This window comes from Bactrocera neohumeralis, chromosome 6 (genome assembly GCF_024586455.1).
Source record: "Bactrocera neohumeralis isolate Rockhampton chromosome 6, APGP_CSIRO_Bneo_wtdbg2-racon-allhic-juicebox.fasta_v2, whole genome shotgun sequence".
In the NCBI taxonomy this organism is placed as follows: Eukaryota; Metazoa; Arthropoda; class Insecta; order Diptera; family Tephritidae; genus Bactrocera; species Bactrocera neohumeralis.
In genome coordinates, this window is record NC_065923.1 from 5,197,869 (window position 1) to 5,224,626 (window position 26,758).

General features: G+C 36.3%; 1 protein-coding gene across 1 annotated transcript; it reads right to left on the reverse strand.

The window, feature by feature from the left end:
* Nucleotides 1–1,978: 1,978 nt before the first annotated feature.
* On the reverse strand, nucleotides 1,979–26,554 carry LOC126761595 (translation initiation factor IF-2). Its single transcript, XM_050477909.1, has 2 exons — nucleotides 26,543–26,554; nucleotides 1,979–2,764 (listed from the first exon to the last, which is right to left on the reverse strand). Exons 1-2 carry the CDS (start codon nucleotides 26,552–26,554, stop codon nucleotides 1,979–1,981), a joined length of 798 nt encoding a protein of 265 aa, XP_050333866.1.
* Nucleotides 26,555–26,758: the final 204 nt, after the last annotated feature.

The following is a 26,758-nucleotide window of genomic DNA, read 5'->3' on the forward strand; positions in this document are numbered from 1 at the left end:
TTGTCGCGCGTTCCACTGTATGCCATTTTATATATTCTCGGCTGCTTTGTTCTTGTTTCATCAGCGTTTTGTTGAAAACAGACGGCGACATTGCCTGTTTTGCTGTTGGCGGAGCCGAAGTTATGGCGCAGCAAGTGTCTTTGTTGGTGTGCTTATGTGTGAATGTGTACGTGTTAATGGCTAATTTTCCCTTAATTAAGTGTAATTACTGCGAAAATGCATTGCTCAAGAGAAGTGTAATTTACCTCAAGGAACTTATGCAAATTTGTAGTTGTCTGAAATTCTTTCGAAGTGTAAAGATGCCATTTGATATCGACGTCGGTTAAATAATTGATTTGCTCTTGAGAAGAAGTTTTTTTATTCTAAGATAAAAATGTTTTAGGGTATTACAAAGGCATGGCGGGATAAATAAATTGCTCAATTTATAAAAGTAGTAATATTATACTTCAACTCACAAAATGTATTCTACATACATATATCCAGCCTATAAAGATCGATGTAAAGCAATAATTTAAAGCTTCAAAAAAAAAACGGGAAAATTAGATGATTAGGAGTGATTATAGTGATGGCACAGACCACTTAAATAATAGCTATTTTATGAACTCAAATAATAAAAGTAAATAAGGCCCCTACAATAATCATTTTCAAGAATAAAACAACAGAAGCTAAATTAATTTTGTCATTTCACAAATTTTGCACGTTAATTTTGGACACATTGTATCATAGTCTATTCCCGGTCCCCTGTTTATTGGTTATATAAAGAAGAGAGTTGTTTAAGAAATCCAATTTTTCAACTGCGAGGCTAAAACTTATTGCCAAACAAAAAGAAAATGGTGCCTAAAGCGAGTTAAAGTTAAACTCAGTGTTATTATGCTGTTTCGTTATCAGCAATTGATGATCTTTTTAATGTATTTTGTACGAGGGTGTATATCTTCTTCTTCTTTATTGGCGTAGACACTGTTTACGCGGTTATTGCTGAGTTTACAACAGCGCGCCAATCGTTCTTCCTTACCGCTGTTTGGCGGCAATTGGAGATATAATCTTTCCGACGGAGTGGAGATCTTCCTCTGGTCACCCGGCGGGTACAGCGTCGATTGCTTTCAGAGCTGGAGCGTTTTCATCCATTCGGTCGACATGACCTTGCCAGCGTAGCCGCTGTCTCTTAACTCGCTGCACTACGTCGATGTCGTCGTATAACTCATACAGTTCATCGTTCCATCGAATGCGATGTTCGCCGTTGCCAATGGGCAAAGTACCACAAATCTTCCACAGAACCTTTCTCTCGAAAACTCGTAACGTCGACTAATCAGATGTTGTCAGCGTCCCTCTGCACCATATAGCACGACGGGAATGATGAGTGGCTTATAAAGTTTGGTCGTCGGGAGAGTACTATAGCTTTCAATTGCAGTTGTAGGCAAAAGTTATTTTGTGTTGGATCTTGAGGCTGACATTGTTTTTGGTGTTAATACTGGACGACTGCTAGTTTGATGATAGGAGATATTTAGTCTTGCTCTCTTTCACTACCAGACATATTTGCTTCGCTTTCCGAGGCTGTTTTCTTCCTTTCATTGGTAGGATTTTTTTTACGTGGCGGGTCCCAAACCCACCGCGCAACCCTGTGAAGGGGATATCACGCTTTCTCACTTTAGCTCGCTATTAAACGGATGATCTTTGGCTACCCAGAGGATACTTGGACTAGGACCGGAAGTCGTGAGTTCTTGTGTAAAATAATCGTTTATGGCCATTCTCAAGTGAATGGCGCTCAGAGAACTTTCCTCACTTCCGTGATCTTCTACACATGGCTCCATCCTCCGAAGGTTTATATAGATATAAATAAAAAGGCAAGTATATATTTTTAAAATAATAAAAGTATATACATATATGTATGTGTGTATGAATTTAATGTGGAAATACTTCAATGAATAAACAAATTAATAAATTCTGCTATTTTCTTTTTACAATTAAACTAGTAAAACTTTTACAATCTTAAACGCTTTATAGCCCGGTAGTGGTAGCCATCCTTGGCCAATACAGCCGCCTCCTCGGGACCCTCAGCCTCAGTCTGGCCTTGTTCTAGTGGTGGCAAGTACTCACTGTCCACTGCCTTCGGTAGTGCCATCTCTTCGGCGGGTTGCTTGTAATGATATCCATCATCCATCAAAATACCGCTATCTTGAGGGGCTTCCTCCTCTCCTTCCTGTGAACGCACTTCTGGTTGGACGTGTTCTTCTTGCTGCTGCTGTGATTCTTCTTCTGGTACTGCTGCTGGTTCAGTTTCGACTTCTTCCACAACTATTGGCGCTTCGGTGCTTACTTCCTCTGCCGGGGGTGGCAAGTAGACTGGAGCCACTTTCGGGACGGCTGCATTCAACTCTATCGTATCATCGGCATTTGGTGGCAGATATGATTGGCTGGGTGGCAAGTAGCTTGGTGACAAGTGTGAGACGTCACGACGTACACGTTGACGGTATTTCAGACGGCGTACAGCGCGATATTCATAACCGTCGGCACCGAGTACAGCGCTTTCTGGTAAGGGTTCGGGTTCTTCGTTGGCAACGGGCGTTTCAGTTTCAGCAATGATAGCCTCAGTTGTGGCTGTTATCTCTTCGGGTAATGCTAATTTAGGCTCAGGTGGCAGATAATTGTAGGCCGGCTGCTGTGCCGCTACCAACTCGGAAACATCGCGCTGCAAGCGCTGGTGCGGCAGTGCTGAAGCAATTGCTGTGGCTGTTGCCAGCACTAAACAAGGTACCAGAGTGAATTTCTGCAGAAGAAAAAGATATAAAATGTAATAATCAAATAGTTATCGGGTTTTCTATCTAGTGTGATTGTATTTTTCGAAGTTCTTTTTACTATTTTTGTATACTCAATCGTTGAATTTGATTTTAGTCCTTCTTTTTCAAGTATTTTCTTATAATAACACAATATTTAGACATTTCATATTCCTAACTTTTTAAACTGTCCAAATTTTTTGTTGAACTTTCATATTTTTGAATTGTAAGTTTTTTAATTTGAATTCCAAAATACACTTTTAACTATGATCTCTGTTTTACCCACCATTTTTTATTGCTCCACGCACAATTTATTTCGACTTTATTGAATTTGAATGTTCGCGAGTTTGCCGCTACAACCAACAGATTGTTAATGATATCATTACCGCCAAATGCAAACGTTTTTATACTAAAATATGACATTCAAAATTATTACTTAAAAATAAATAGTCAATATCAAGTAAAATTCCAGTTGAAAAGGCATAAACCAACGTAAAAAGGAAGAATTCATCGATAATAGTTGAAAATCAAACTCATTCAGCTATAGCAAAACTAAGTGAAATAAGAGCAACAACAACAAAAATAGCTCAACCTGTTCATCGATACAACAAACTTTGCAGCTCAATTGCTCCGGTTGAAAATTTGAAGTTGAAGTGTCCACTTCGGCTGCTCTTAAGTCGCACTCAACACGAAAATATTTCAAAGCGATGCATACATACATACATACAAATATATTTTTTTCTCAGCCGCTTCATTTACTTGCTATTGTATAGCTTTTTGGCATGAGACCGTAGTTTTGTTTGTAAACAGTATTTACGGCGTTTAGGGCTCAATATAAGTATGCACATTCACATATGTATGTATATATGTAGGTATATATATATAAATATATGTACATATGTGTATGTATTTGTGGCAACCATTGTATGTCGGTTTGTATGATTATTAACACGTTTTCACGTGTTCACGGTCTAGTCATAATTTTGTTGCAATGTCAAGAGCATCACTTGTGGCAAAGCCAAATATAACGCATTGTTCTTCTTCCAGATTTGTTTTCTGTGATAAGAAGGCCATTTTCATACGTAATTCGAAAGCAGTTTCTTTTTGCTGTTTAATATCTATGTATACTCTGTTTATTATACTCTTGCAACATCTTGCTACAGAGTGTTATAGTTTTGTCCACATAACGGTTGTACGTATCACCAAAAACTAATCGAGATACATATATGTATAGACATAAATCATCAGGATGACAAGACTAGTTGTGATCCCTGTGATCCCGGTCTGCAACTTGAGTAAAAATTGAGATATTTCGATGAAACTTGGCGTTCCTTGGCAAAAAACCTGAGTACCGACTATGTGGACTCCAGAGCCTAAAGATGACATTTTATCGAAAATATTGGTCAATGTGTAAGATATTTAATTGAAATTTGAAGATAATATTTTATTGATAATATTATCTCTGTGTATCAAAAATGGGTTGAATCGTGTTAATACTTCCCTAGCCTCCATATACCTAATATTAAGTTCGAATTTTTGAATTTCGTTGCTACAGAGCTCTATCTTGCAATACTATACATCTTTGAAAGGTCTTGACATAACCTACGCTATGCATGATTAGTTTGGATATTGCGCTATTTTAAAGTTTTCCTTCGTTAAAGGCAAATTCGCTAGAGAAACGTTCCGTGAGATTAATGGTGTTTTGTGGGATGATACGTACAAAAGATGGGAGTTAGTCACCAAACAATTTTAAACCATCTGCAGAAGGCTGGATACACAAAAAAGCTTGATGTTTGGGTGCGGCATGATTTGACGCAAAAAAACCTTCTGGACCGAATCAACGCTTGCGATATGCTGCTGAAACGGAACGAATTCGACCCATTTTTGAAGCGGATGGTGACTGGTGACGAAAAATGAATCACATACGACAATATCAAGCGAAAACGGTCTTGGTCGAAGGCCGGTGAATTGTGCCAAACGGTGGCCAAGCTGGGATTGACGGCCAGGAAGGTTTTGCTGTGTGTTTGGTGGGATTGGAAGGCTATCATACACTATGAGCTGCTCCCATATGGCCTGACGCTTAATTCTACCATCTACTGGGAACAACTGGATCGCTTGAAGTAGGCGATCGACCAGAAGCGTCTAGAATTGGCCAACAGGAAGGGTGTAATGTTCCACCAGGACAACGCCAGACCACACACTTCGTTGATGACTCGTCAGAAGCTGCGGGAGCTCGGATGGGAGGTTTTATCGCATCCACCATATAGCCCGGACATAGCGTCAAGTGATTACCACCTGTCCATGGCGAACGCTGTTGTTGGTGTAAAGTTCAACTCATAAGAGTCTTGTGAAAAGTGGCTGTCCGAGTTCTTCGCAAATAAGGAGGGGGGCTTCTACGAAGGGCGCATATTTGAACTAAATCCGATCACTTTATACCGCATATATCGGCCAATAACATGAGTTATCTTAATACAATTAAAAGAGCTTGCTTTTGCATTAACGTGCTTAGAATAAATAAAATCGGGTGAAACCCGCCCTAGACCCCATATAATTAACTTATATGTATAAACCTTATCTGGTTTTAATCCTTGAAAGTTACAAGATTGTGAAATGTTCGGTTATACCCGAACTTAGCTCTTCCTTACTTGTTTATATGTAGGCTTGCATGTATATGCACATTTCGGCACTCATTACACGACATTTGTAAATATAATTAGATATTATGTTGGATTTTGTAATCTACCATAGTTATGAGTAATGTTGTGGGAACTTTTTTCCTTAACCTAAAAAACCAAAAGATATCATATTTGTTCACATATCGGCCATAATTTAATCTTGCCTATATGTTTATGTTACTATTTGCAATGAAATTTTTTTCCTGATTGTAAAATAACGGCAGTTGAGGCAAAATGTTACTTTTTTACTTGGTATTTGGTGCAAGTTCCCTTAAATCACATAATTTCTCTCATCCAATGTTACTTGATCTAAAACATCGTGGTGTTTATCGTGTTTTCATTATCGTTATTTCCAGTTAACCACTACTGGAACACGAGTATGTCCCGGTGTGTATGCTGGCTGTCATTTAGGTAGCTGTTAATACTAGTTAGTAATAATGCAATTTATGTCACTCGAATTATCTGCGGTTTGGCTTTTGACATCAGCCCGCATTGTTCTGACCATTTTCGGATAATACATTTTGCACAAGTAGATGCAGTTGTGCCACATATACTTACTACATATGCATATACTATACGTATAATTCAGGTTTATTAATGAAGTATATAGACGCCATTGTTACACAGAAAATTAATAATTAAATACTTGTATAATAAGTATGTAAAGAATTTATTAACTTAATTGAAATTGCGTTCGAAATTATTCCCTTAGTATTTACTTAATCACGCCGCACCACAAATAATAATTGAAATAATAAAACTGGCATTAGCCTAGGGTGAACTTTTGGGTGAGACTTCATACTGTGTGCTATCTGCTATCTTCCTCCTGCTGAGGAAGTTTTATTCTAGTAGGGGCCGACTATCAAACCACCGAAGCTTTCAGTCAGTGATATTTTTCAAAAATTGTTCAGAATTGTTTAACTATGTCAGTTCATTACATAAGGTTAAGAATTCATTGATGAAATTTTTTCCTATCCCTGCACTTTGGACAGCCTACTAACGGCAATTCTATGTATGGACTAAACGCAATTTTCCCACAAAAGGGTGTCTCCTTCTTTGTGGTGTATTTTAGCTGTGGGCATCTCAAAATCGATGAGAAAAACTTTTCCTAATATAAATGTAAACGACTTTAGTTACCATTTTTTTATGAAACAAATTGCACCTTATATCACATTTTTATTACAAATCTAAGGCAATTTGCTTTTAATTGGCCACATGAGGTTTGAATTACATAAAATACGAATGCTTGACTTCATTAAAACAAATTGTCTTGAACTTCTTTTATTACACGTTTTTATATTGCTATCTAAGTGTTTAACTATATATGTATATAGCTTCACATTATACTCTCAGGTTTACACAGGTTTATGGGCAATGAGTCAAATGGTCCATGTAAGTCCTTATTGTAATATATGTATATGCTATGTGCGGAAAAATCAATTTAATTACTCAGCAAATTGACGCTAATTAGAAATTACGTTCACTGAGGCAATAGCATCAGCTCACATGTATGTATGTATGTACGTTTGGGTAGCCGCATTAATATCTTATGGACTCATGTCCTCTCATTTGGAGGCTAGCAGCGCACATTAAACTGCTGTGTTGAGCAATTTTTGTATTGTCCAGTCATGATTAAGTTTTAAAACACGGCAAATATTTTTAACATTAATACGACAAAAGGAAGAAAGCAGAGTTCTCAGGTCAATCATTTTGTACATACAAGGTCTGTCGCAAAAGAAACAGAACTTTTTAAATATAGCTGTTTCTGGTGGCGCCACCTATTGGTGGGTATATGAAATAAAAAGTCTGATCTCTTGTTGACATTTCATGAAAATTTTAAGACAATTGGATAACTACAATCGATGTTATCGATCAAAAAGTCAAAGCAGCGTTTGGTCATCGGTCGCAAGATGCAAAGAGCAAATATTAAATTTTGTTTTAAACTTGGGAAAACGTTTACTGAAACATTTCAAATGATGAAAAAAGCTTATAGTGATCAGTGCCTATCCCGTAGTAATGTGCATGAGTGGTTTAAGTGATTCCAAGAAGGTCGTGAGGACCTCTGTGACGATCAGAGTCGGTCGTCTTCAGAAGTCAAAAATGAAGACAATGCTGATTTGTTTTTACGATTCCGAGGGTATTGTACACCGAGAGTTCGTTCCACCTGGCCAAACGATTAATGCTGTGTTTTACCTTGGTGTTATGAAGCGTCTTTTGTCACGCATTCGTCGTGCTCGACCACAATACCGTGAGGCAGGGTCCTGGCGCCTGTTGCACGATAATGCGCCGTGTCATCGGTCGACGCTTGTCACTGATTTTTTGACAAAAAACTCCATATTAACCTTTAATCACTCATCCTACTCAGCTGATCTGGCACCCTGTGATTTTTACCTATTTGGAAAATTTCATTTGCCCATGAAAGGACACTGGTTTCAGGACATTTCAGCTATCCAAAAGGCGACGACCGATATTCTCAAGAGCATTCCGAAAAATGACCTTAAACACTCATTTGAAATGCTAATTGACCGGGCTAAATGCTGTATCGAAGCACAAGAAAACAACTTTGAATCAAAAAATATAACTTTTGAAAAATAGTAATTTTTTGTTGTTTCTTTTTAACAGTCCTGTTTCTTTTGTGACAGTCTTTGTACATTGAAAATTTTCGCTAAAAGCAGGGAATATTGTATCGGCTTCCAGAACTGATTTTTTAGATAATGTGATATCCAAAGTTAATGGCTTCAAATCCAACCAACGCAAAATCGGCCGTTTTTTTGAAAAAGCTATACGAGTAGTGGTTGGCGGTGGGTTGAATCCAATGCTATTATTTATAAAAACTGTATTGGTTTTAGTAGCCGCCTTCGGCTTCGAAGTCGGATTAAAACTCAAAGCTCCTTACAAGATCAAGGCGCATAACACAAATGAGAAGAAGGTCGACCAATGAATTAGTACACTAGTTTACAGCAATTTTGTGAATGTGATGTTAGAGGCTGTTACTTGCTAATTTTGGGTTGTTGAAATCGAAATTTCCTTACCCGTGAGTTTTTTGTATCGTAGTCAGGGGATGTAGGGGTCAAATCACCAATACCCTACAGACCTCTTAGCACATCAGTTGCCAATTTTTCCTTCTTGTTTGTTGAGTAGTGTTGTCAGAAGTAGTCGTGCTCAGAGACGAATATTTTGTCCACTTTTGACTAATTATTTATAAAAAGATAGTTTTTTTATTTTCCTAATCGCAGCACGGAATCGTCAGTGGTCCCTCGATTGCCAGAACAAAACGCTTGTTCACAAATGGCGTTGAAACAACCGCCACTTAACATACACATGTTGATATGTGTTTATATATATGTATCACAAATCACATCTCTCTTCTCTATCATTCTTGTATATGTATATTGTAAATATACCGTAATATTTGTTTACTATACCACTAAATATATAGACATTGTATATGACTGTATAAATTAATTATGCGATAATGCAAATGTAGTCACAAATTTTACATCAACGCAAATATTTATGCGAACGTGTGGCAAATAAACAAGTAAATTTTGGTTAAACACAATAAATTGTTAGCATCCCAAATTATTTATATACACAAACAAATCGGCGAGCTTCCTGAGATATAGTATGTGTGCGTGTTTTATGTGTGTATAATAAATGTATTAATGGCTAACAGTACATATTACCACCTCCTCATCGTTTTGCGCCAGTTGCATTTGAATTAATTCACTTATTTATAGAACGCACTGCAAAACGTCGCGAATGCCGGTGCCAATGAAAACAAATGGACTTGTCAGGTACTACATGGTATACCATCTACAGTGGCAATGAGACAAAAACCATATTTGGAAATATAAGACTGGTGCCTATAAATGCTCTTAATATAAGTATGTATTTCTTGGAAAATAGCTGCTAATTTTATTGAAAGTATCTGCTTCGACTAGCATGAAGGTATATTGGATACACACGCAAGAAACGCTTTGAATCAGAAAACATATTTTTATTTCTCGCCAGTGTACCGGTTTTCTTTTCTACATTGTATTTTATTTGAAATTTCGCACACTTACTGTGCTATAATGCGGTTTGTGTATAGTTGCCCAAATTTTGAACAGAACACAGTAAATCCCGCCATGAATTGTTTCACCGGAAACGGATGAGCGATGATGCTCAATGGGTGTAACAAATTAATGGATTATAATTGAATCTAAAAATGTGGTTAATGTACATACATAAGTATTTATGTGGGTAAGCATTTAGGTAGGTATTTTATGCTTTTTTATTTACTAAAACTGTGTATTAATGCTAAGCCCAAATATTATATTTTCAACTTTATGCTCTTCATTATTTTGAAAATTTGTTTTACTGCTGAATAGATATTTTTAAGTTTTTATTCTCCTAGAGGAAATGAGGTTTACATTTTTTGGTGTTTCTAATTACTTCTTTTATACTTGTGTTTCGAAATTTAAATAATAAAAATCGAATAAACTAGGCATTATATAGACAGATTAGTAAAAGCGGCCAATAAATGATATTTTTTGCCAGCCATGAGTTGCCTCAGCAATAACGTTACCACTGCTAATACCGTCACCAAGGCGATTATCTTTTACCGTTCGTTTTACCACATTTTTCTCGCCGAGTTATGCTGTTTTCTCTCTCCTAAATGATTCCGCTCTTCGTTGCCGTTTTTTATTCCGTGCGGAGATTGTTTTCTAAAAATTTCCGTTAATCCAATCTGCAGAACTTTGTTTGCACTTAATTTACGACGACCGTTTGTTTCAAATTACCTACTTGTTTAATTGTTACCCGTAAATTTACAACAATGAACGCCGTTTCTTTTATGCTTAGTTCAATCAAATAATGTTTCGGCTATTGTTGGCAGTAAAAGTCCTTTTAATTCTTATGTAACCATAAAATAACCAATTATTGTCGCTTACAATAAAACAAATTATTGCCATTTCACTCATCCCATCCTATATAGTACATATCCGTACAAGTGCAAACAGCCTGTGACCAGCGGCGAATACCTGAAATCATAAAAGTTAATGATTCTCCGTTGGACAGGCGCTTCGGGCTATTTCCGCAATTAGTGAGGAGGAGTCGGCTAATAAAAAATGCATTGTATGGTATTGTATTGACCCAACAAGCAGCCAATTGAGTAAGGTAAAAACGGTAAAATCAACAACAGTGAAAAGTAAGACATAAAGTGACAATAAAAACACCGTTAGACATATTTAAGGGAAAGTGTTCGCCGTTAATCCGAAAGGACGACAAAAGCGAGTCGTCATGAATAGCCAGACAATAGTTTTCCGAGCATAACTGTTACACAATGAGCGTGTTTATGTTTTCACGGCAGTTATATATATTTTCGAAATCAAAAAACTTCATAAGAAACATTTTATTACGAAAAATCATGGCAAATTTCAGCAAAATAACAACGACGCGTAACATAAGTAGTTACGTTATTGCTAAGTATTATATTAGCAAAGAACATATTGCTTCAAAGTCGAAACAAATGATGGGGATGCATAAAAATTGTAGAAGTTGTTCGTACAGGCTGGTAAAATGTCGAGTTTTTAATAAATTTTCTCAAACACTGGTCATGAAGTCTTTGATTATGACTGTTAATGTCACCACCGTACTTTGTAATTGAAACGCTGTTTAGAAAGTCGGGGGACGAAATTTGTTCATTATTTTTCTGATGATATCTTCACTTTTCTTCAACATGTTGACACCTGTGTTAAGTAGGGGTACCATATACTTAATGCGGAAGTCTTTTTTTAAGGAAATTAGTGTTATATTTTTTTCTTAAAAAATGAAAATTTCATCCAGAACTGTTAACTGCCATTTATAGAAAACTCTATAGCCTTTGTACAACTTTGCAAATAGAAGAAAATAACTTAATAATATAATTATTTTAGATTGGGTAATTGCCTTGTGCTGTGCAAAAAGGAAAGCGTTGATCAGAATTACTTTCACTATTCAAAGAATACTCTCTATTATTTTCTTCAAAGGGGTGGAGAATTTGAAGTAATTCAATCTTTTTATTAAAAAATACTGCAGTTCTTTGTCACGCACCAGTCCTTACATAAACACACACACATATGCATGTAAATGTAAGTATGTATCAGCATAAAATAAATTAAAACGGCATATAGTGAAACCAACTGAATCTCTCGATCCGTTGCCAATGAAAGGTGAAATCCCAAGCTGATATGGAGTGCAATGCATATAATTTCCCCAGGCACATCTTCTATGTAGAACCAATAACAACACAAACAAATTACAAGCCAATTGCAGAGGAAAGCAATACAATATTTTAACATTGGACAAACAAGAACAACAACAACAGAGTGTTTGAAAATGAAAAAGTCGACTGTGTCAGGAATGTTTGTTTACACCTAAAAGAAAAATAAACAATAAACAATTGTCAATGTTGATTCTGTCATGTTTATGCAATTTTATGAGAGTGGTTGTTGCCGCTAGTTAGTATACTTGGTGAAATTCCACACTTTCTCACCGCCATGGGTCAACGCCCTGCCCCACTACAGAAGCTGAACATAAGAATATAGCACATTTTCCTTGTACTTCTGAAGTTTTCGGTTTTGTTTGCTTTCACTTTCTTGTTTAACTTTCTCGAGAACATAGTTACCTGTGAAGCAAGTCTTGCACGGCGCGTTGAAGTGTAATTTTGTTCCTTGCTGTCAAAATATGTACATACATATGTATGTATGTATTTACCACGCAGTGTAGTTGCGGTGCGTCCTATGTAAATACTTGTTTTTGCTTTGGGTGGCGCCAATTAGAAAGTCCAAGCTGTGACAGACACTTCTCCATCGCAATATATTTGTACGAGTATAAGGTTAAATATTCAACTATAACCGCAAGCAGCCGCCTTAGTGTTTGTAGCCATTTTTATGATATAATCTTAATAAAGTAACTTTTTGTTCTTAGATGGCATCTCTGACCACTTGTTAATAAAATTCGTAATTGAAATCCATTATTGGAAAAATTAACTTCAACACCAAACAAGTAGGTTTGTTCAAGTTATTTTTTACAATAATGGTTTTCAGTTACCACTTTTATAGTGTCAACACTTACATATGTATATATTATAGGTTAAATAAAAATAGTTCCTAAATTCAAACCCGCAAACTGAACGAAAAGTTTTCAAATTATAATGATTAGAAACACAAAAGTTGGTTAAATTTTCAAGAGTTGCGGTGTTTGTTTCAACCACAAATCCACAAGCATAAGTACTATGAAACTTTTCATTTCCTTCACCTTTATCTATTTGAATAGCTCAAATCGTTTTTAAATTTTCACACAACATACACTCAAGTACATGGCTGGTTGTTTTACTCAATATTCTGCCATTGAACAGCGGACCAAATTAAAACTGAATTTTAAATAATATTTAGGCTGCCAGTGAGTGTGACCCTTTTCGGTATTATGCAAATAACGGAAATGGAAGTTTCTATGTTGTAATGGTAGAAGGATAATCGCATGTAAATTTTGTGCGAAATGTTGGCAAGCTGTGAAATGAGTAAACGAGTAGTTGATGGAATTGTAATGAGCCGTACATAAGCTCATATGTACTATATGTGAATACACCTATGTATGTATATTTGTAAAGGTACTAATATCATACTTTGAAAGTTTAAAACTCTTTGCTTTGGTGTAATGCTTTAAAAGTTGGGATGAAGGTCTAAAAATAAAATTTATTAGGAAATTAAAGGTCAGAATAAAATTTTTGTAAAACAAATTTGGTAAATATATGGCATCTGATCACCAATGAACAAATATGGAATTAAATATGTCCCACCTCCCATGAGCTTTTCAATAAGAACTCTTCCATTGCAATATCTTAAGGTTTGTATGTTTTGTCTTTCGAAAAGGTTAAACAAACCTTTTGGCTTAGCCTCACCTAAATAGTACAAACAGTTTACCAAACTAGGTTAAAAAACAGCTTTTAATGTTTAGGGTAAGTTAAGTCAAAAGGTTGATCCTTGGAAGAATTTCACTTAGACAGCTTAAAAGGACGGCACGTTGTGGTACCTATGAACTCCTTAATACTGGATCATAAGACCCTAGAGATCGACCAAGCTCTTTGAGCCTGTTACATATTTGTTGAAACGGCTAATATCAATTTCGGTTATATCTTCTGATTCGCCGATGGTTGGGTAAGTTTCTTTTATGTAATTTCATGTAAGTTTTGGCCATTTTATAAATTATAAAGTGATCAAGTGCGCAACAGCCAAATTTTTTTAAATTCCTTACCATCTTTAAGAAATATAACATGTGGTTTGAAAAAGACTAAGTTATCTCTAATTTTTCAAGCGTTTTAAGGTATTAACGTGATTCCAAATACCAGCAGGTGACAAATCTTTCTCTCTGCTCCCCAACTATTCCTTTATATTTGAGCTGCTGCTAATGAAATAATTTTTTTTATGGCTTTACAGGAGGATAGTTCTCATCCATTACTTAGCGGACTTTACCATAAAATTGTGGATAGTCATATATCACCTAAACACATATACCAGCCTTCCAGTCAAATACTTGAAAATAATCTCGAACATTGGTAGGTGTACTGTGTTAAGTGCAAGCGGGTGTTAATTAACTGTTAAGCACTCGAGCTGCAAGTAAGTCCTTTCAAAGTCCATTGTAAATGCGCAGCGCCTAGCCTCAAAGCGCTCCACTAAGCCGCACACATACATATGCAAATCCATATTCATTTGTCAGTGTATGTGTTTGGAGGTGGAGGAAAGATTGAATTGAGGGCAAATGCCAACAGTTTCCGGCAAAAGCATTGCAGATTAAAGTTAAGCGCCGTCTGTTCGCCGAAGCAAAGGTTATGCCGAGTGGCTATACAGCCCTACTTGTGGCACCCCGCCGCAGTTAATATGAATTTTTAAATAGCGCGCAATTACAAGTGTTTGGCTGACATGCACAAACGAATGAATGGCTTAACATCATCAGCCGATAAGTGTTTGTGGTGCTTGGACTCTCTTTGTAGCGAGTTCATTAGCTGTTAGGTTCTTTAGCATTAACGCGTTGTAATGAAGACGCGGGCGAAAGTTCCGGCTGATTAAAGAAAATTTATTATGTAAATTGAATTTAAGTATTGGTTCAGTCTTTATTTTCTGTTGTAGTTGTATTTTTATAGTCCTTTAAAAATTGGAGAACAAGTCGATAGGAAAATTAGAGAAAAGCTAAATAAACCTTGACGATTACTTCAGCAAGGGAACACAAATGGATATCTTCTCTAAATTTGGCATAGAATATTGATCAAGGCAGTGCAACAACCTCCGAAGAAACTGCTCAGATTGGAACAATGTAGCATAAATCTGCTATTCCAACTGATCTACCAAAGATGATGGTATTTTTATATCCTTTTGTGCTATAGAAAATGCATCTACGAAAGGTCGAAGTTAATGGGTTTCCATAATCATGCTCAGCCTAGAACACGACTTCTCGGCGACTACTAAAGGTTTTATCACAAAGTTGAAATGTTTCCATGCAATAATTAAAAAACAAGGTTTGTAGAGCTTTTCTTTTCAAAAAAAAAGGAAGGCAAATTTTTTTCCATTGTTCAAGATTTCAGTTCATAGCTCATTATGATTTGGTAAGAACAATAGATTTTGGATTTGATCTATACTAGACTTGTTGGTTCTCATTAATTATTGGAACTTATCTTATATTATCACTATCATTACTTCACTCCGGCGACTTTGATTGCTAGCCTAGTTAGTATTAACCTCTTATTTCTGGCCATAACTAGTTTGGTCCATTGCATGTACTCCAGATTATCCGCTGCTTCAACTTTTTCTCTGAATCAATTTAAAAGAATAGAACCCGAGAGTGTTGAGTAAGGTATGTCGGACTTACATTTTAAGTAAACTGGTATGTATATATTGGGGTGGGTAAATAAACAACATTTTTTTTCGCTTGGTACTCTGAAAAAGGGGTCCGTAGACACCTTTAAAAAAGTCCCTCCAAGTATGAGCGCTTAATTGTTATGGGAAGGTCCTGCGCCTTACAGTTTTCTATATTTTTTTTATTTTCAGATAGAAAAATTCTAATCTCTCTTCCAACTATTTAAAAAAATATCTCGTTCTATAACTTTTGTAGGAAATTGAATGAAAAAACATATTTTTCAAAGTATCAAGCGAAAAAAATATATTCGTTTCTTTTGACAAACCCTAAAATATTTATAATATACGAGTACATAGAAGTAAAGCCATTAGGTATTCCATTTCAACTTTCTCTCATAGGCGTGTAAGTATGCAAGTGTAGTCGTGTGTAGTAACATAAACATTGACACGCAAGTAGATCACAACGTTGTGCTTACTTCGGCCTCCGCATGCGAGCCAATAAAAGTCACTGGTGTTAACGACTTTAGCGCCACGTTTTATCGCATATTTACACACTTGAAGTTATTTTGATAATTCCACATATGTAAAGTAAATTTACTACTACTACAACCGCGCACAAATACATATTCATGTTTATTCAAGCCTAATGCTCTTCCATTTGTGGCGTCTACTCGCGCATTTGTTGCTTAAAAGGATTTTCGTGTTCTCACTTTGATTTGTGCGCGAGCAAAAATTGATATCAGCGAATATATTCAATCAGACAATACAAGCGAATTTGTGCACATAAGTAGAATATATAAATTATGTAAAAGATTTTGAGCAAAAGTTAACAGCCTTTATTAACGATGCGCTGAAAATCGTGTCGAATTTACAATGTTTTGGTTTTTGTTTTTGTTTTTAGTATATGTAATGAAAATAACGACAAATGACTGCCGTTTTTCATGCTTGCTCAATTATGTAAAGCTTAAATGGTGAAAGCATGGAGGAGGGAAAATAGAGAGGAGAAATTTTTGTCAAAGGAAAACTTATTCATTTTAAACAGCTGAGCTGCGGCTTATGAGTGTTGAGTTAAGTATAGCGAGTACTATTCTGAGGAGATATATACTTCCAAGAAATGTTTTGGAGTATTTTTTAAGTATTTAATTTTTATCAATTTTGATTTTGTAATCATTTATTTCTTCAGAATCTTACGACGAAAATTTCGTATGAATTTTTTCGATTTCTTTATTAACCAAAATCAAATTGGTTGGATATGAAAGCATAGCCTGGTCTAATAGCTTACAAGAGAATACCAATGGTCACGTTGATAATAATACTATCATCAGTTTTTCATAATATACTTGTATAAAACATATTTTTGTTTCCTCAAACTGCCGCTAACTCGCTAGACTCGCATTTTGGTTGACCAACTCAAATACAACTTGATCAATATGGTGTCTGGGATGAACAGCCGCCAACAAAAGCTCTTGTACTAGTATCTTTATAAGCCCACACATATTCAGTACAGTTTCCCAAATTGTGGGTTGCATATTCGAGTTATTTCACAAAAGGTTCAAAAGTGAATTTCACTCTTGATTTTAACACAGCCAAGTTCAGGCGGCTCTTTACGCCTGCAGCGCTGTTATTCATTGACTTTTTGTTGGTATAACCGATGAATGTACATAAATATGAAGATATGTCAGTTGTTTCATCTCTGCAACTGTCATAAACAAATTATGGGGAAGCAGTGAATGCTCATATGACGTTGTGTAACCCTTGGCGTATGAGCAACCCACCACAGACATCCTAATTTCATTTCCATACATCCATCATAAACATGAATAAGTCCTGCGGCGCGGAAAAGGCAAATAGTGACTAAATTGTAAATAAATAACTGTGTTGAAAGTGAAAGTTCAGAAGGAGTCAATAAATTGTTTTGTTTTCGCGGATATCAGCTGGTATAACCTTACTCTTACGATTTTGATAAATACCAATAGCATGTGGAATACGGCCAAGTGAAGAGAGCAAACGAAATTTGTGTTTGTTGTCACAGTATTTAAAATAAGTTTTCCGGAAATTTTCGCATACATTACCATGTTCTGCTGTTCGTTTGCGTAAATGCCTGCGTGAAAATGTTGCGCTATTTTTTCCTATCTCTCTTTTTTCACTCTTCAACTTTTTGCACCTAATTTAGAATATACAAATAGTCGTATATATAAGTTCGTGGAAATAAACCATAAATTTTCATAAAAAATTACTCATATTTACAGCGCAAACCACCTAATGAAGTTCGCTGAATATAAATATATAATAAATTATGTAAAATATGCGTAACATCAGTTTGCGCGCCTAATGGTATGCTACGAATCTTATAATATACAAATAATGGAAATGTTTCACAAACGCATACACCTAGCAATTTTTCAAACTACATTAACAATTTACAGCAATTTTCGGCTACTTGGCGGTATGCAAAGTATGTATGTATGTACGTGTATCCGCTTCAGTATACAAAAAAAACAAAAAAAAGAAATTATTCTATTAATTTATGGTTTTACTTTATTTACCATGAATACTTCGTTTTGAGCGCTTCCGCGTAAAATAATTCAAGTCAAATTGCGTTGCAAAAATTTCTCACATTTATACACACACGGGCTCTAACAAAGGTTACGAAATGGAAAGCAACTTTTTCCTCGAAAGTCTGAAATGTTTGCATTTATTTCGAGCCGCCAGTCGTTTCTTCTTTTCGCTACGGGGCGCCAATTGGATATTCCAAGCGAAGCCAAGACCTTCTCCAACGGGGTGGAGGTCTTCCTCTGCTTCCCCCGGCGGGTACTGCACCGAATACTTTCAGAGCTGGAGTGCTTTCGTTCATTCGGACAACATGACCTAGCAAGCGTAGCCGCTGTCTTTTAATTCGCTCAAATATGTCGATGTCATCGTGTATCTCGTACAGCTCATCGTTCCATCGAATGCGATATTCGCCATGGCCAACACGCAAAGGACCATAAATTTTCCGCAGAACTTTTCTCTCGAAAACTCGCAACGTCACTCATCAGTTGTTGTCATCGCCAAGCCTCTGCACCATAGCAGGACGGGAATTATGACTGACTTATAGAGTTTGGTTTTTGTTCATCGGGAGAGGACTTTACTTCTCAATTGCCTACTCAGTCCGAAGTTGCACCTGTTGGCAAGAGTTATCTTGTGTTGGATTTCCAGGCTGACATTGTCGGTGGTGTTTATACTGGTTCCAAAATGGACGAAATTATTCATTCAATTCAATTCAAAGCTATGACTGTCAACAGTGGCGTGAGAGCCAAGTCGGGAGTGCAAAGACTGTTTGTTTGATGACAGGAGATATTTGGTCTTGCCCTGGTTTGGTATCGAACGGCTAGGAGAGGTCCTTCCCGATCCTGACGGAGCTTTTGGTGTTGCTCAACGTCAGTTTACACAGCCGTATTAGTTTTGCGGGGATACCAAATGCAAAAACCGGTGTACATGCTTCCGTCCGACCATCTTTCACAAAGAAGCTGATGAATGCTCTTTATCAGTTCTTCGTCGCCGTGTTTGAATATGTCGACCGGCAATCCATCGGCCCCGCTGCTTTGTTGTTCTCCAGACGGGTGACGGGTAAAATTACTCAGTTTTTAAAAATAAAATCTTGCATTTTTGAAAACTTAATTTATATCATCGATTTTTACGTTTAAAGTAGTTTTCATCCGAGATCTTTGGTACAAAAGTAATAGGTTATTTGTGTATAATTATTATATAATTGCAATTTCCACCGCTACAAATATCAACTGTTGGGTCTTTATATTAAAGCCAAAAATTTTCGAATTATTCACTTTCATACTTTCCATGCATTTCTGCAATTCACTTCGATTTTAAACTGGTTTGTTCTCCATCAATGCTGTAATTCAATAAACATTCCTCTAAATGCTCCGCACCGCCTTTGAAATGTATGCAAATGTAATGGCGCGAGCAACACTTTAAACGCACGAAAATTGACGGAATATACTCGTAAACACGTGAACACATACATGTATTTGCATGAACAAACGCGTATAATCCTTGATGTGTCTCAAGCGCTTAACGTTAATACGCAATGTTTTGAGCTCGTGTGGGACAGACGCTGAATTAGTATATTTTTTGAAATAAATATTACTTTTTCGTTATTTTTGAATTTAGACGAAATGGTGGAAGCAAAAGAGTATGATATTAAGAAAAGTGGAAATTGTGTTTTCTATGATTCATAAATGATAAATATTTTTCGATTCGAAGACAGTTATTCGTCAATCAAATATATAAAATGCATTTTCTCTGCAGCGAAAATATAATAACTTTATTGAAGATAAAGTTCGTCTATTGTGTGCTGTCAAATTGAATTAGATTAAAAACTAAAATTTAAAGCACGAAACTGGTTTTACCAACAACCTTTGGCCGCCTTTTTCATAAATCAAAATAAAAATATTTTTCAAATTTTTATTAATCGAAGGATAAATTTTATAATTATCCAATTTTGCTTCACTTCTGCCTTCATTAACGAAAATGTGAATGAAATATTTCTGAAGTTTTCTCATTCTACTTCTCAATTAATTGAAAGCCGTTAATTATTACAGTTTCTATTGAATCTGATTGAAACCGTGTCCGAAGGATTGATTGAAATATGGGGTAGGCGAATTTGCGTTTAATTTTTCAGATATTTTAGTATTCTTGAATTTTAGCAATTAATGGCTTCTAATTAAAAGAGATCCGACAAATGCAAATCTCAGTAATTATGTACGAGAAAAGTTCCATAAAGAAATTCGATATTCTTCAAGTCCAAGAGTAGAAATATGTATATCTAAAAAGGTCACAAAAAACCGTTAGGGAAATTTAAGTTACGCTTTCTTTTGGTGTTCGCGCTATTTTTAGAATTTTTAAGCCCTTTTTCCTATTGTGAATTTGATATCTGCTTGCGCCTTGCCCAATTTTAATATTAAACGCAAATGAAATATAGGTGTGTAGTTGAGTGAACTCTTTCAGGTTCACAGTCGTTTAATTAAATTCATTTTACTTTTACACTTCATAGGTGTGGGTATACTTACATATATTAAATATATTTGTGTTTGCATATTCAAAGATTTTTCTTCAGATAAAAGAGAAATAATTAAAAAATAATAAAATGTAAAGACATTACTTTGAGTTCAGCCTGTTTACAATATAATATATATTTAGAAAATTACATAAAAGGATATTGACTCACTAATTTGTAATGAAAGCACTTAACCTTTCCGTTTGGGAAGACTTTCCAACGCCTACATTCACGTTTTCGCCATTTTTCGCTTTATTTGCCAAACAATTTGGCACAATAAGCGCCAATCAAAGTCATTTCAACACTAGCCACATCAATCAAATACGCGCTTTGTGGCTGTTTGACCACAACAAGGCTAAACACTAAAGTTTTCATGTTTGGGAAAAAAGAAATTGATCTGCTTTGCAACTCAACAACCCTTACAACAAAGATATATACATATATATATTATATATATCGGAATATCGGATTGCCAACTCGTCAAGGATTACAGTGTAAGAAGATAGCATATCGAACGAAAAAGTTTGCCTTTGACTTTTTCTGACTGTTGGAGAAACATGGAAGCGCCAGAGTCATTAACGTTTGCTCTACGTAATTTGCGCCTGCTGGTAGGCTATACTTTTAATATCGCGCAGCACCCAGCTATTGGGTTACGACTCTATGTGGCGCCTATAGAATGTCCAAGCAAATGCGTACATACACAAGCAGATATGTGTGTACACGGGTTGCCGGTCAGCTTAACTGTATTACGCGCATTTCGCTTGTTGCTCTTTCCAAGCGTTGCATAATTGCCACCGCAAATGTGACGACTTTTGCCTTTCATCAAATGGCTGCAGAGCGGATGTTGAATTTTAGTCACATGGCTTCAGCTGCTGCACTTCCCTTCCGCGTCTGACTCGCTGGCCCAGGCATCAGCTATTTGAAACTGAGACTTCAAGGTGCACGCACGCACGCCCATGTACTGCGCGTCTTTTTATGTTTATATCTTCACATATGTGTATGTGTGTGTGTGAGGAAGAGTTGGCCGACATGCATTCGTTGCGTTGCCTATTTATTGCCTGGCTTTCGATTTTAATTTCGAATGCAACACCATGGCCTGCTGTGTGCCACTTTCCACTTTGCCGTGGCCATTGGTGCAGCAGATGCCGTTATACGGCTCGTACGCATGTACCTTACTTGCATTGCCTGTATTTGACATAAGCAAGGCATGCATAAAACTTTTGACTATCGCATTAAATGCAAAGCCGGCTTTGCTTCTCTAATGCAGATGCTGGTTTAGAAGTAATTTATAGTCAAAATAGTTGCGGTGAATTTGTTATGAATGAAGATGGAGGAGCCGCATGCAAATAAAGTTAAATTTCTTCGAAAGTCGGTCGGACATGTGCAGAATGCGTAAATAACTTGTTTTTTTTTTAATAAATTATGCTCTAATTAAAGAATGCGCTGGCAAAACTCATTAATATTCTTGGTGAGCGAGTTTTTAGTTACAATTTCACAGAAATATTTATGCTGTGCCTGGGATTACATGGGTGCGATGATTTAAGAGGAAAATAATTTAAGAGACATGTGACAAACATTCCAATTCTATTCGAGCACAATCCATCATTTCATTCAATGGAGTAATTATTTCTATTTCAGAAATTGTATTTTAATAGAAAATCCAAATGTTAATACTATATTTTTGGCTCTGAATTATGCTATATTAAATATAAAATTTCCTGCGTTGGATTTCCAGGCTGACAATGTTGGATAACTCAACGCAGGATAACTCTTGCCAACAGGTGCTACTTCAGACTGAGTAGGCAATTGAGAAGTAGAGTCCTCTCTCGACGAACAAAAACCAAACTCTATAAGTCACTCATTATTCCCGTCCTGCTATATGATGCAGAGGCTTGGACGATGACAACAACTGATGAGTGACGTTGCGAGTTTTCGAGAGAAAAGTTCTGCGGAAGATTTATGGTCCTTTGCGTGTTGGCCACGGCGAATATCGCATTCGATGGAACGATGAACGATGATGACGACATTGGCATAGTTTAGAGAATCAGAAGACAGCGGCTACGCTGGCTAGGTCATGTCGTCCAAATGGATGAAAACGACTAACGCCAGTAGAGAAGAAGAACAAATTAAAATTTCCATTTGTTATAATAAAACGTTTGAACAATATCCATAAAATATATAAAATATAGGAAAATCTACGAGCTTCACTGAAAAAATGGGTGTTTGTGACATTTTTAATTTTTCAAACTGAAAAATTAATAGCTCTCTCTACGTCTGTGGAAAATTGATGTTTGACATTTATTATGAAAATAAATCTCACACATTCGATTAGCCTCATCACCAGCTCTCTTTTTTTTTTTAAGCATAAAAAAACCAACTTCGCACATACATATTTTGCACTTGCAATTTAACTTTTGAAAAGCCGACTTAATTGTACCAATTACAAGCGCAATGTTACCACAAACTTTCAGCAACCTTTTGCCAGCAAGTTTACGAAGTTCACTCATTTTCTTCCCTCTCTCCCTCTGCTTTATCAACTGGCTTACTTTTCACTGCTGGCAGTTTTTGTTTTGTTTCTCAATTCAATTTGTTAATGGCTTAGAAAATTATATACGCATCGCATAATTTCTTTCATTGAGTGCACAACGCCGCGGCGGACTAAGAGTAAACAACAAAAGCAACAAAGGCAAAACAATTTTCATTTGAATCCTTCGCGCATTTATTTAAACTATGTTGTTTATTTACTCTGTTTTGTACATTATAAAGTTAATGCTCGACTGGTTAGTGGAGGAAAATCGCTTGAGTTTGCAGACCCCAAGAGCACGGGCAAGAGAGTATTATATGTTTGGAAAGGATGAAGCCACCATTCTTTTTCGTGTGTTTCAAATTTGCTAAATATAAAAAAATTAAAAAAATACAATAAGATTCAAATTGCAGTGTGATATTTTCCAGATTTTCATTAATGTCACAATTTTATATGGAGCAACTATGAGATGCCTAATATTCGATGAGCTAGATTGAGAGAGTGCATAATGGCTGAGGCTAAACTAAAATACAATTATAGAGAATTGCTCAAGTTGGCGCTATAAAAGTTTAGAGAATGTTGGTATACAGTGACATAAATTAGGTTAGGATAAGAGAGGACTCAAGAATAACGATCTATAAGCAGTGATAAAAATTGGGTGTAAGAATGGACCAGCTTGACAAGACATGGAATATAGATCGAGTAATATGGAAGCGAAGTGTAAGAAGCTATAAGCGACGACACGAAAGGTCAAAACATTAATAAATTATAATCTTTGAAGCATTCTTAACTCTGAAGAAACTATTACACAATATTGATTGTTTCAAAAGTGTTTAAACACATTCTTCAACCGCTGAGGAAGGTAGTAACTTTTATATAATCTTTCCCGGTAGCCACTCTTTAACGATTTATAATTAGTACGCCAAAACAGTCGTCACTTGCCCTGGCGAAAATACTTTTGCATTATTTTGCACACAGTTGAACGCATTTTTGCCTCATTAGTAAGCACCTGCGAGCCTGCCAGGCTTAGCGGCCAACCTCAGTGAAGCAACTCTGCATAATTGAAGCGAATGTTAACGAACTCAAAGAAACAGAAAACCAAGAACGTAGAACACAAACAACAAACAAAAAGGGTTTCGCATTTCATAGTGCCAGGGATCAACACAAAAGTGCTGACACATTTCGGTATAAAATACGCTTTAGTGATTCAAGTACGTACACGTCTGCTACACAAAAGGCATAAATAAGTGGAGTAAGGATAAAACAACCGCAATACTGAAAACCAACAACAAAAAGCTTAACTAACAACGGCAAAACAAAACAAAACAAAACAAATGATTGCGTGAAAAATTAAATTTTATTTAAAAGTTTGTTGGCTAAAACGATTTTCCTTTTCTTTGCCAACATAAAGTGAATTAAATACTTATTTACAAGGATCAGCGGTTTGTACGAGTGCGAGGATTAATAAAACCGCAGTCAAACGCTAGCGAGGGTGATTGCTGGGTGTTAGCAAATTGCGGGTAAGCTTGCGCTTAAATAAGAACAAATGGAAAGTAAAACATTTCATTAAAACTAAGTTAGAAAGTAAGCAGTTAAGTAAACATTGTGAGCTGTGCAAGTGCTGTGTAATGCACTCTTAACTCTTGGCGCTGCAAACAAGGTGGGCTGTCTCTACACTTCTGTCTTTTCAGTTGTCGTGCACGGCGCTGTGGCGTATGAGCAACATTCTTGGCGCAAATAAACACAATTCGAGTTTAATTTAATTATTTTACAATGCGTGGCGTTGGGGGTGTAGAGGGGATCGCAAACACGTTCTGATAGGTTTTTTTTACTATTTTGAAGGTGATGAAATAGAATAGCGGCTTCGTGGGGTACGTCAGGTTCTGAAGGGCGTATTCTAGTTTGTAGGCCCTATTTTCGAGCGTTTTTTGGAAATTGATTAAAAAAGCACTTTATATTTTTACTATCCATTTTTTTTATCATTTGTTTATTTATATTTGAAAAGTACATAGAAAGAGGAGGTCTCCAGTCGCCTATTGTTGCAGCCGTTAACCCGGTCCAGTTGCCACGACACTAAAACGGCCATAACTTTGAAAATAATTTGAATTTTGAAAAATCCTTTTAGAGAGATAATTTTGAATATATGTATAAGCTATCGAATTATAAAAAAATGTTTTTTTTTTTTAATTTTTGGACTAGAATACCCTTTTAATTATCCGTTTCAATTTTCGAAATTTCTATAAATTTAAATATGTATATTAGAAATCTTCTCGGTGTCTTGTTTTGTATGCTTTCAATGCTTCGTAAAGTTTGAAAATTTGGACATATAAAAGCTTCTTCAGCTTTTTATGTCGAAAATATCCCATTTTTAATTGTTTGACTTCTTGAAAGAGAATACACTATTCTCAAGCATACCTACGGCTCAATAAACGACTTATTTGAGTGTTATTATTGGAAGAGAGATCAGGTGTTAGTGTGCCGTTATATTCGCGCTCTTCTTTTTCAATATCCTTCTAAAATCTAATTCGACTTATCCCAATATATGTATTTCTCAGCCCAGTCAATCTCTTTAAACCCACTTCCTCAGCATTTTCGTCACTTTTTCAGTGCTTTAAAAACTAACAACTTAATACACACCAGATTGCCATTAACACACACAAATATTTCTCTCCGCGCCAAACCACCGAAATACTCTGCCAAAAATGTCACGGACTGCCATTATTTGTTTACAACCAACAATTTGGAAACAACTACGAAAACAATTTCGATCGAACACAATAAACCAGCATAAGCCCACATAAAATCCCCTCAACTCCCGACCTCAACAAATACACGATTTTTATGTGTTTGTTGTAGTCAGTTGTTTGCTTGATGTTGCCACATTGCGTCTGCCACCAAATGTTGGTCTTTGCGTGCGACGACGGCGTCAAATATGACAAAAGTAATAGTGAAACGAGTGAATTCGATTGTTTTTGTGGGTTTGTGCCACTTCGGCAGACATGATGGTGTGGATTAGTGTAAATTGAAAAAGTTCCCTCTACCGTGGGGGCTGGTGACCGGGATGCATTGGATGGCGTTATGTGCCCGGATGCGATAAGCCAAATGCAGAAAAACGCTGTGTGTTTGTGAGTATGAGTATGGATGTGTGGCAAGAGGCACGTGTTGCACGGCGGCACGTGAAATGCCAGCACGAGCTTCAAATGTGCGCCAGGGGCTTCCTATTTTTATATTTTCGCTCGGCGTAAAATGCTTGTATGAACTTGTATTCATAGTCACTTCTATTTTCGTTTCGAATAACAAGCGAATAAATGGCTTGTGTGTGTTTTGTGGAAAAATCGCAAAACATTGAATTTAAGAGTTTTGCGTGAGTAAACTTTCAATTTCACGGATTGAATGGCCTGACTCCACTTGCAGCCTCGCAGCATCAAGCATACACATATATTTATACATAAATACTTGTATGTATGTAACAGCATGGTTAAAAGTATCAGGTGTACAGTTAGAGAGAATAAAAAAGCGAAGTATTTATTTCTTTATTGCTCTCTTTTGCTTAGTAACTGTCATTTAGCATTGCAAGGGGAGGATAAAAATTGAATTACAAAAACAAGAAGTAACAAAGAAATCGCGCCACAGGCATCTCTCCTTACCCACACAGCCATCTTGACTTAATGCGTGTTGCAAAAGATTCCCGAAGAGCTATTTGTGGCAGCAAATTGGCCGCACAGCAGGTATTCAACACTGCTGCACTCAACTTTGCCACAAATTGCTGTTTACGCAAAAGTTTAAACTACAAAGAAGCTGCTAACTTGTGTTTAGCGTCTTGCAAAGCTTCAAATGGCTGTGCAGCGAGCTCTTAAGGGATC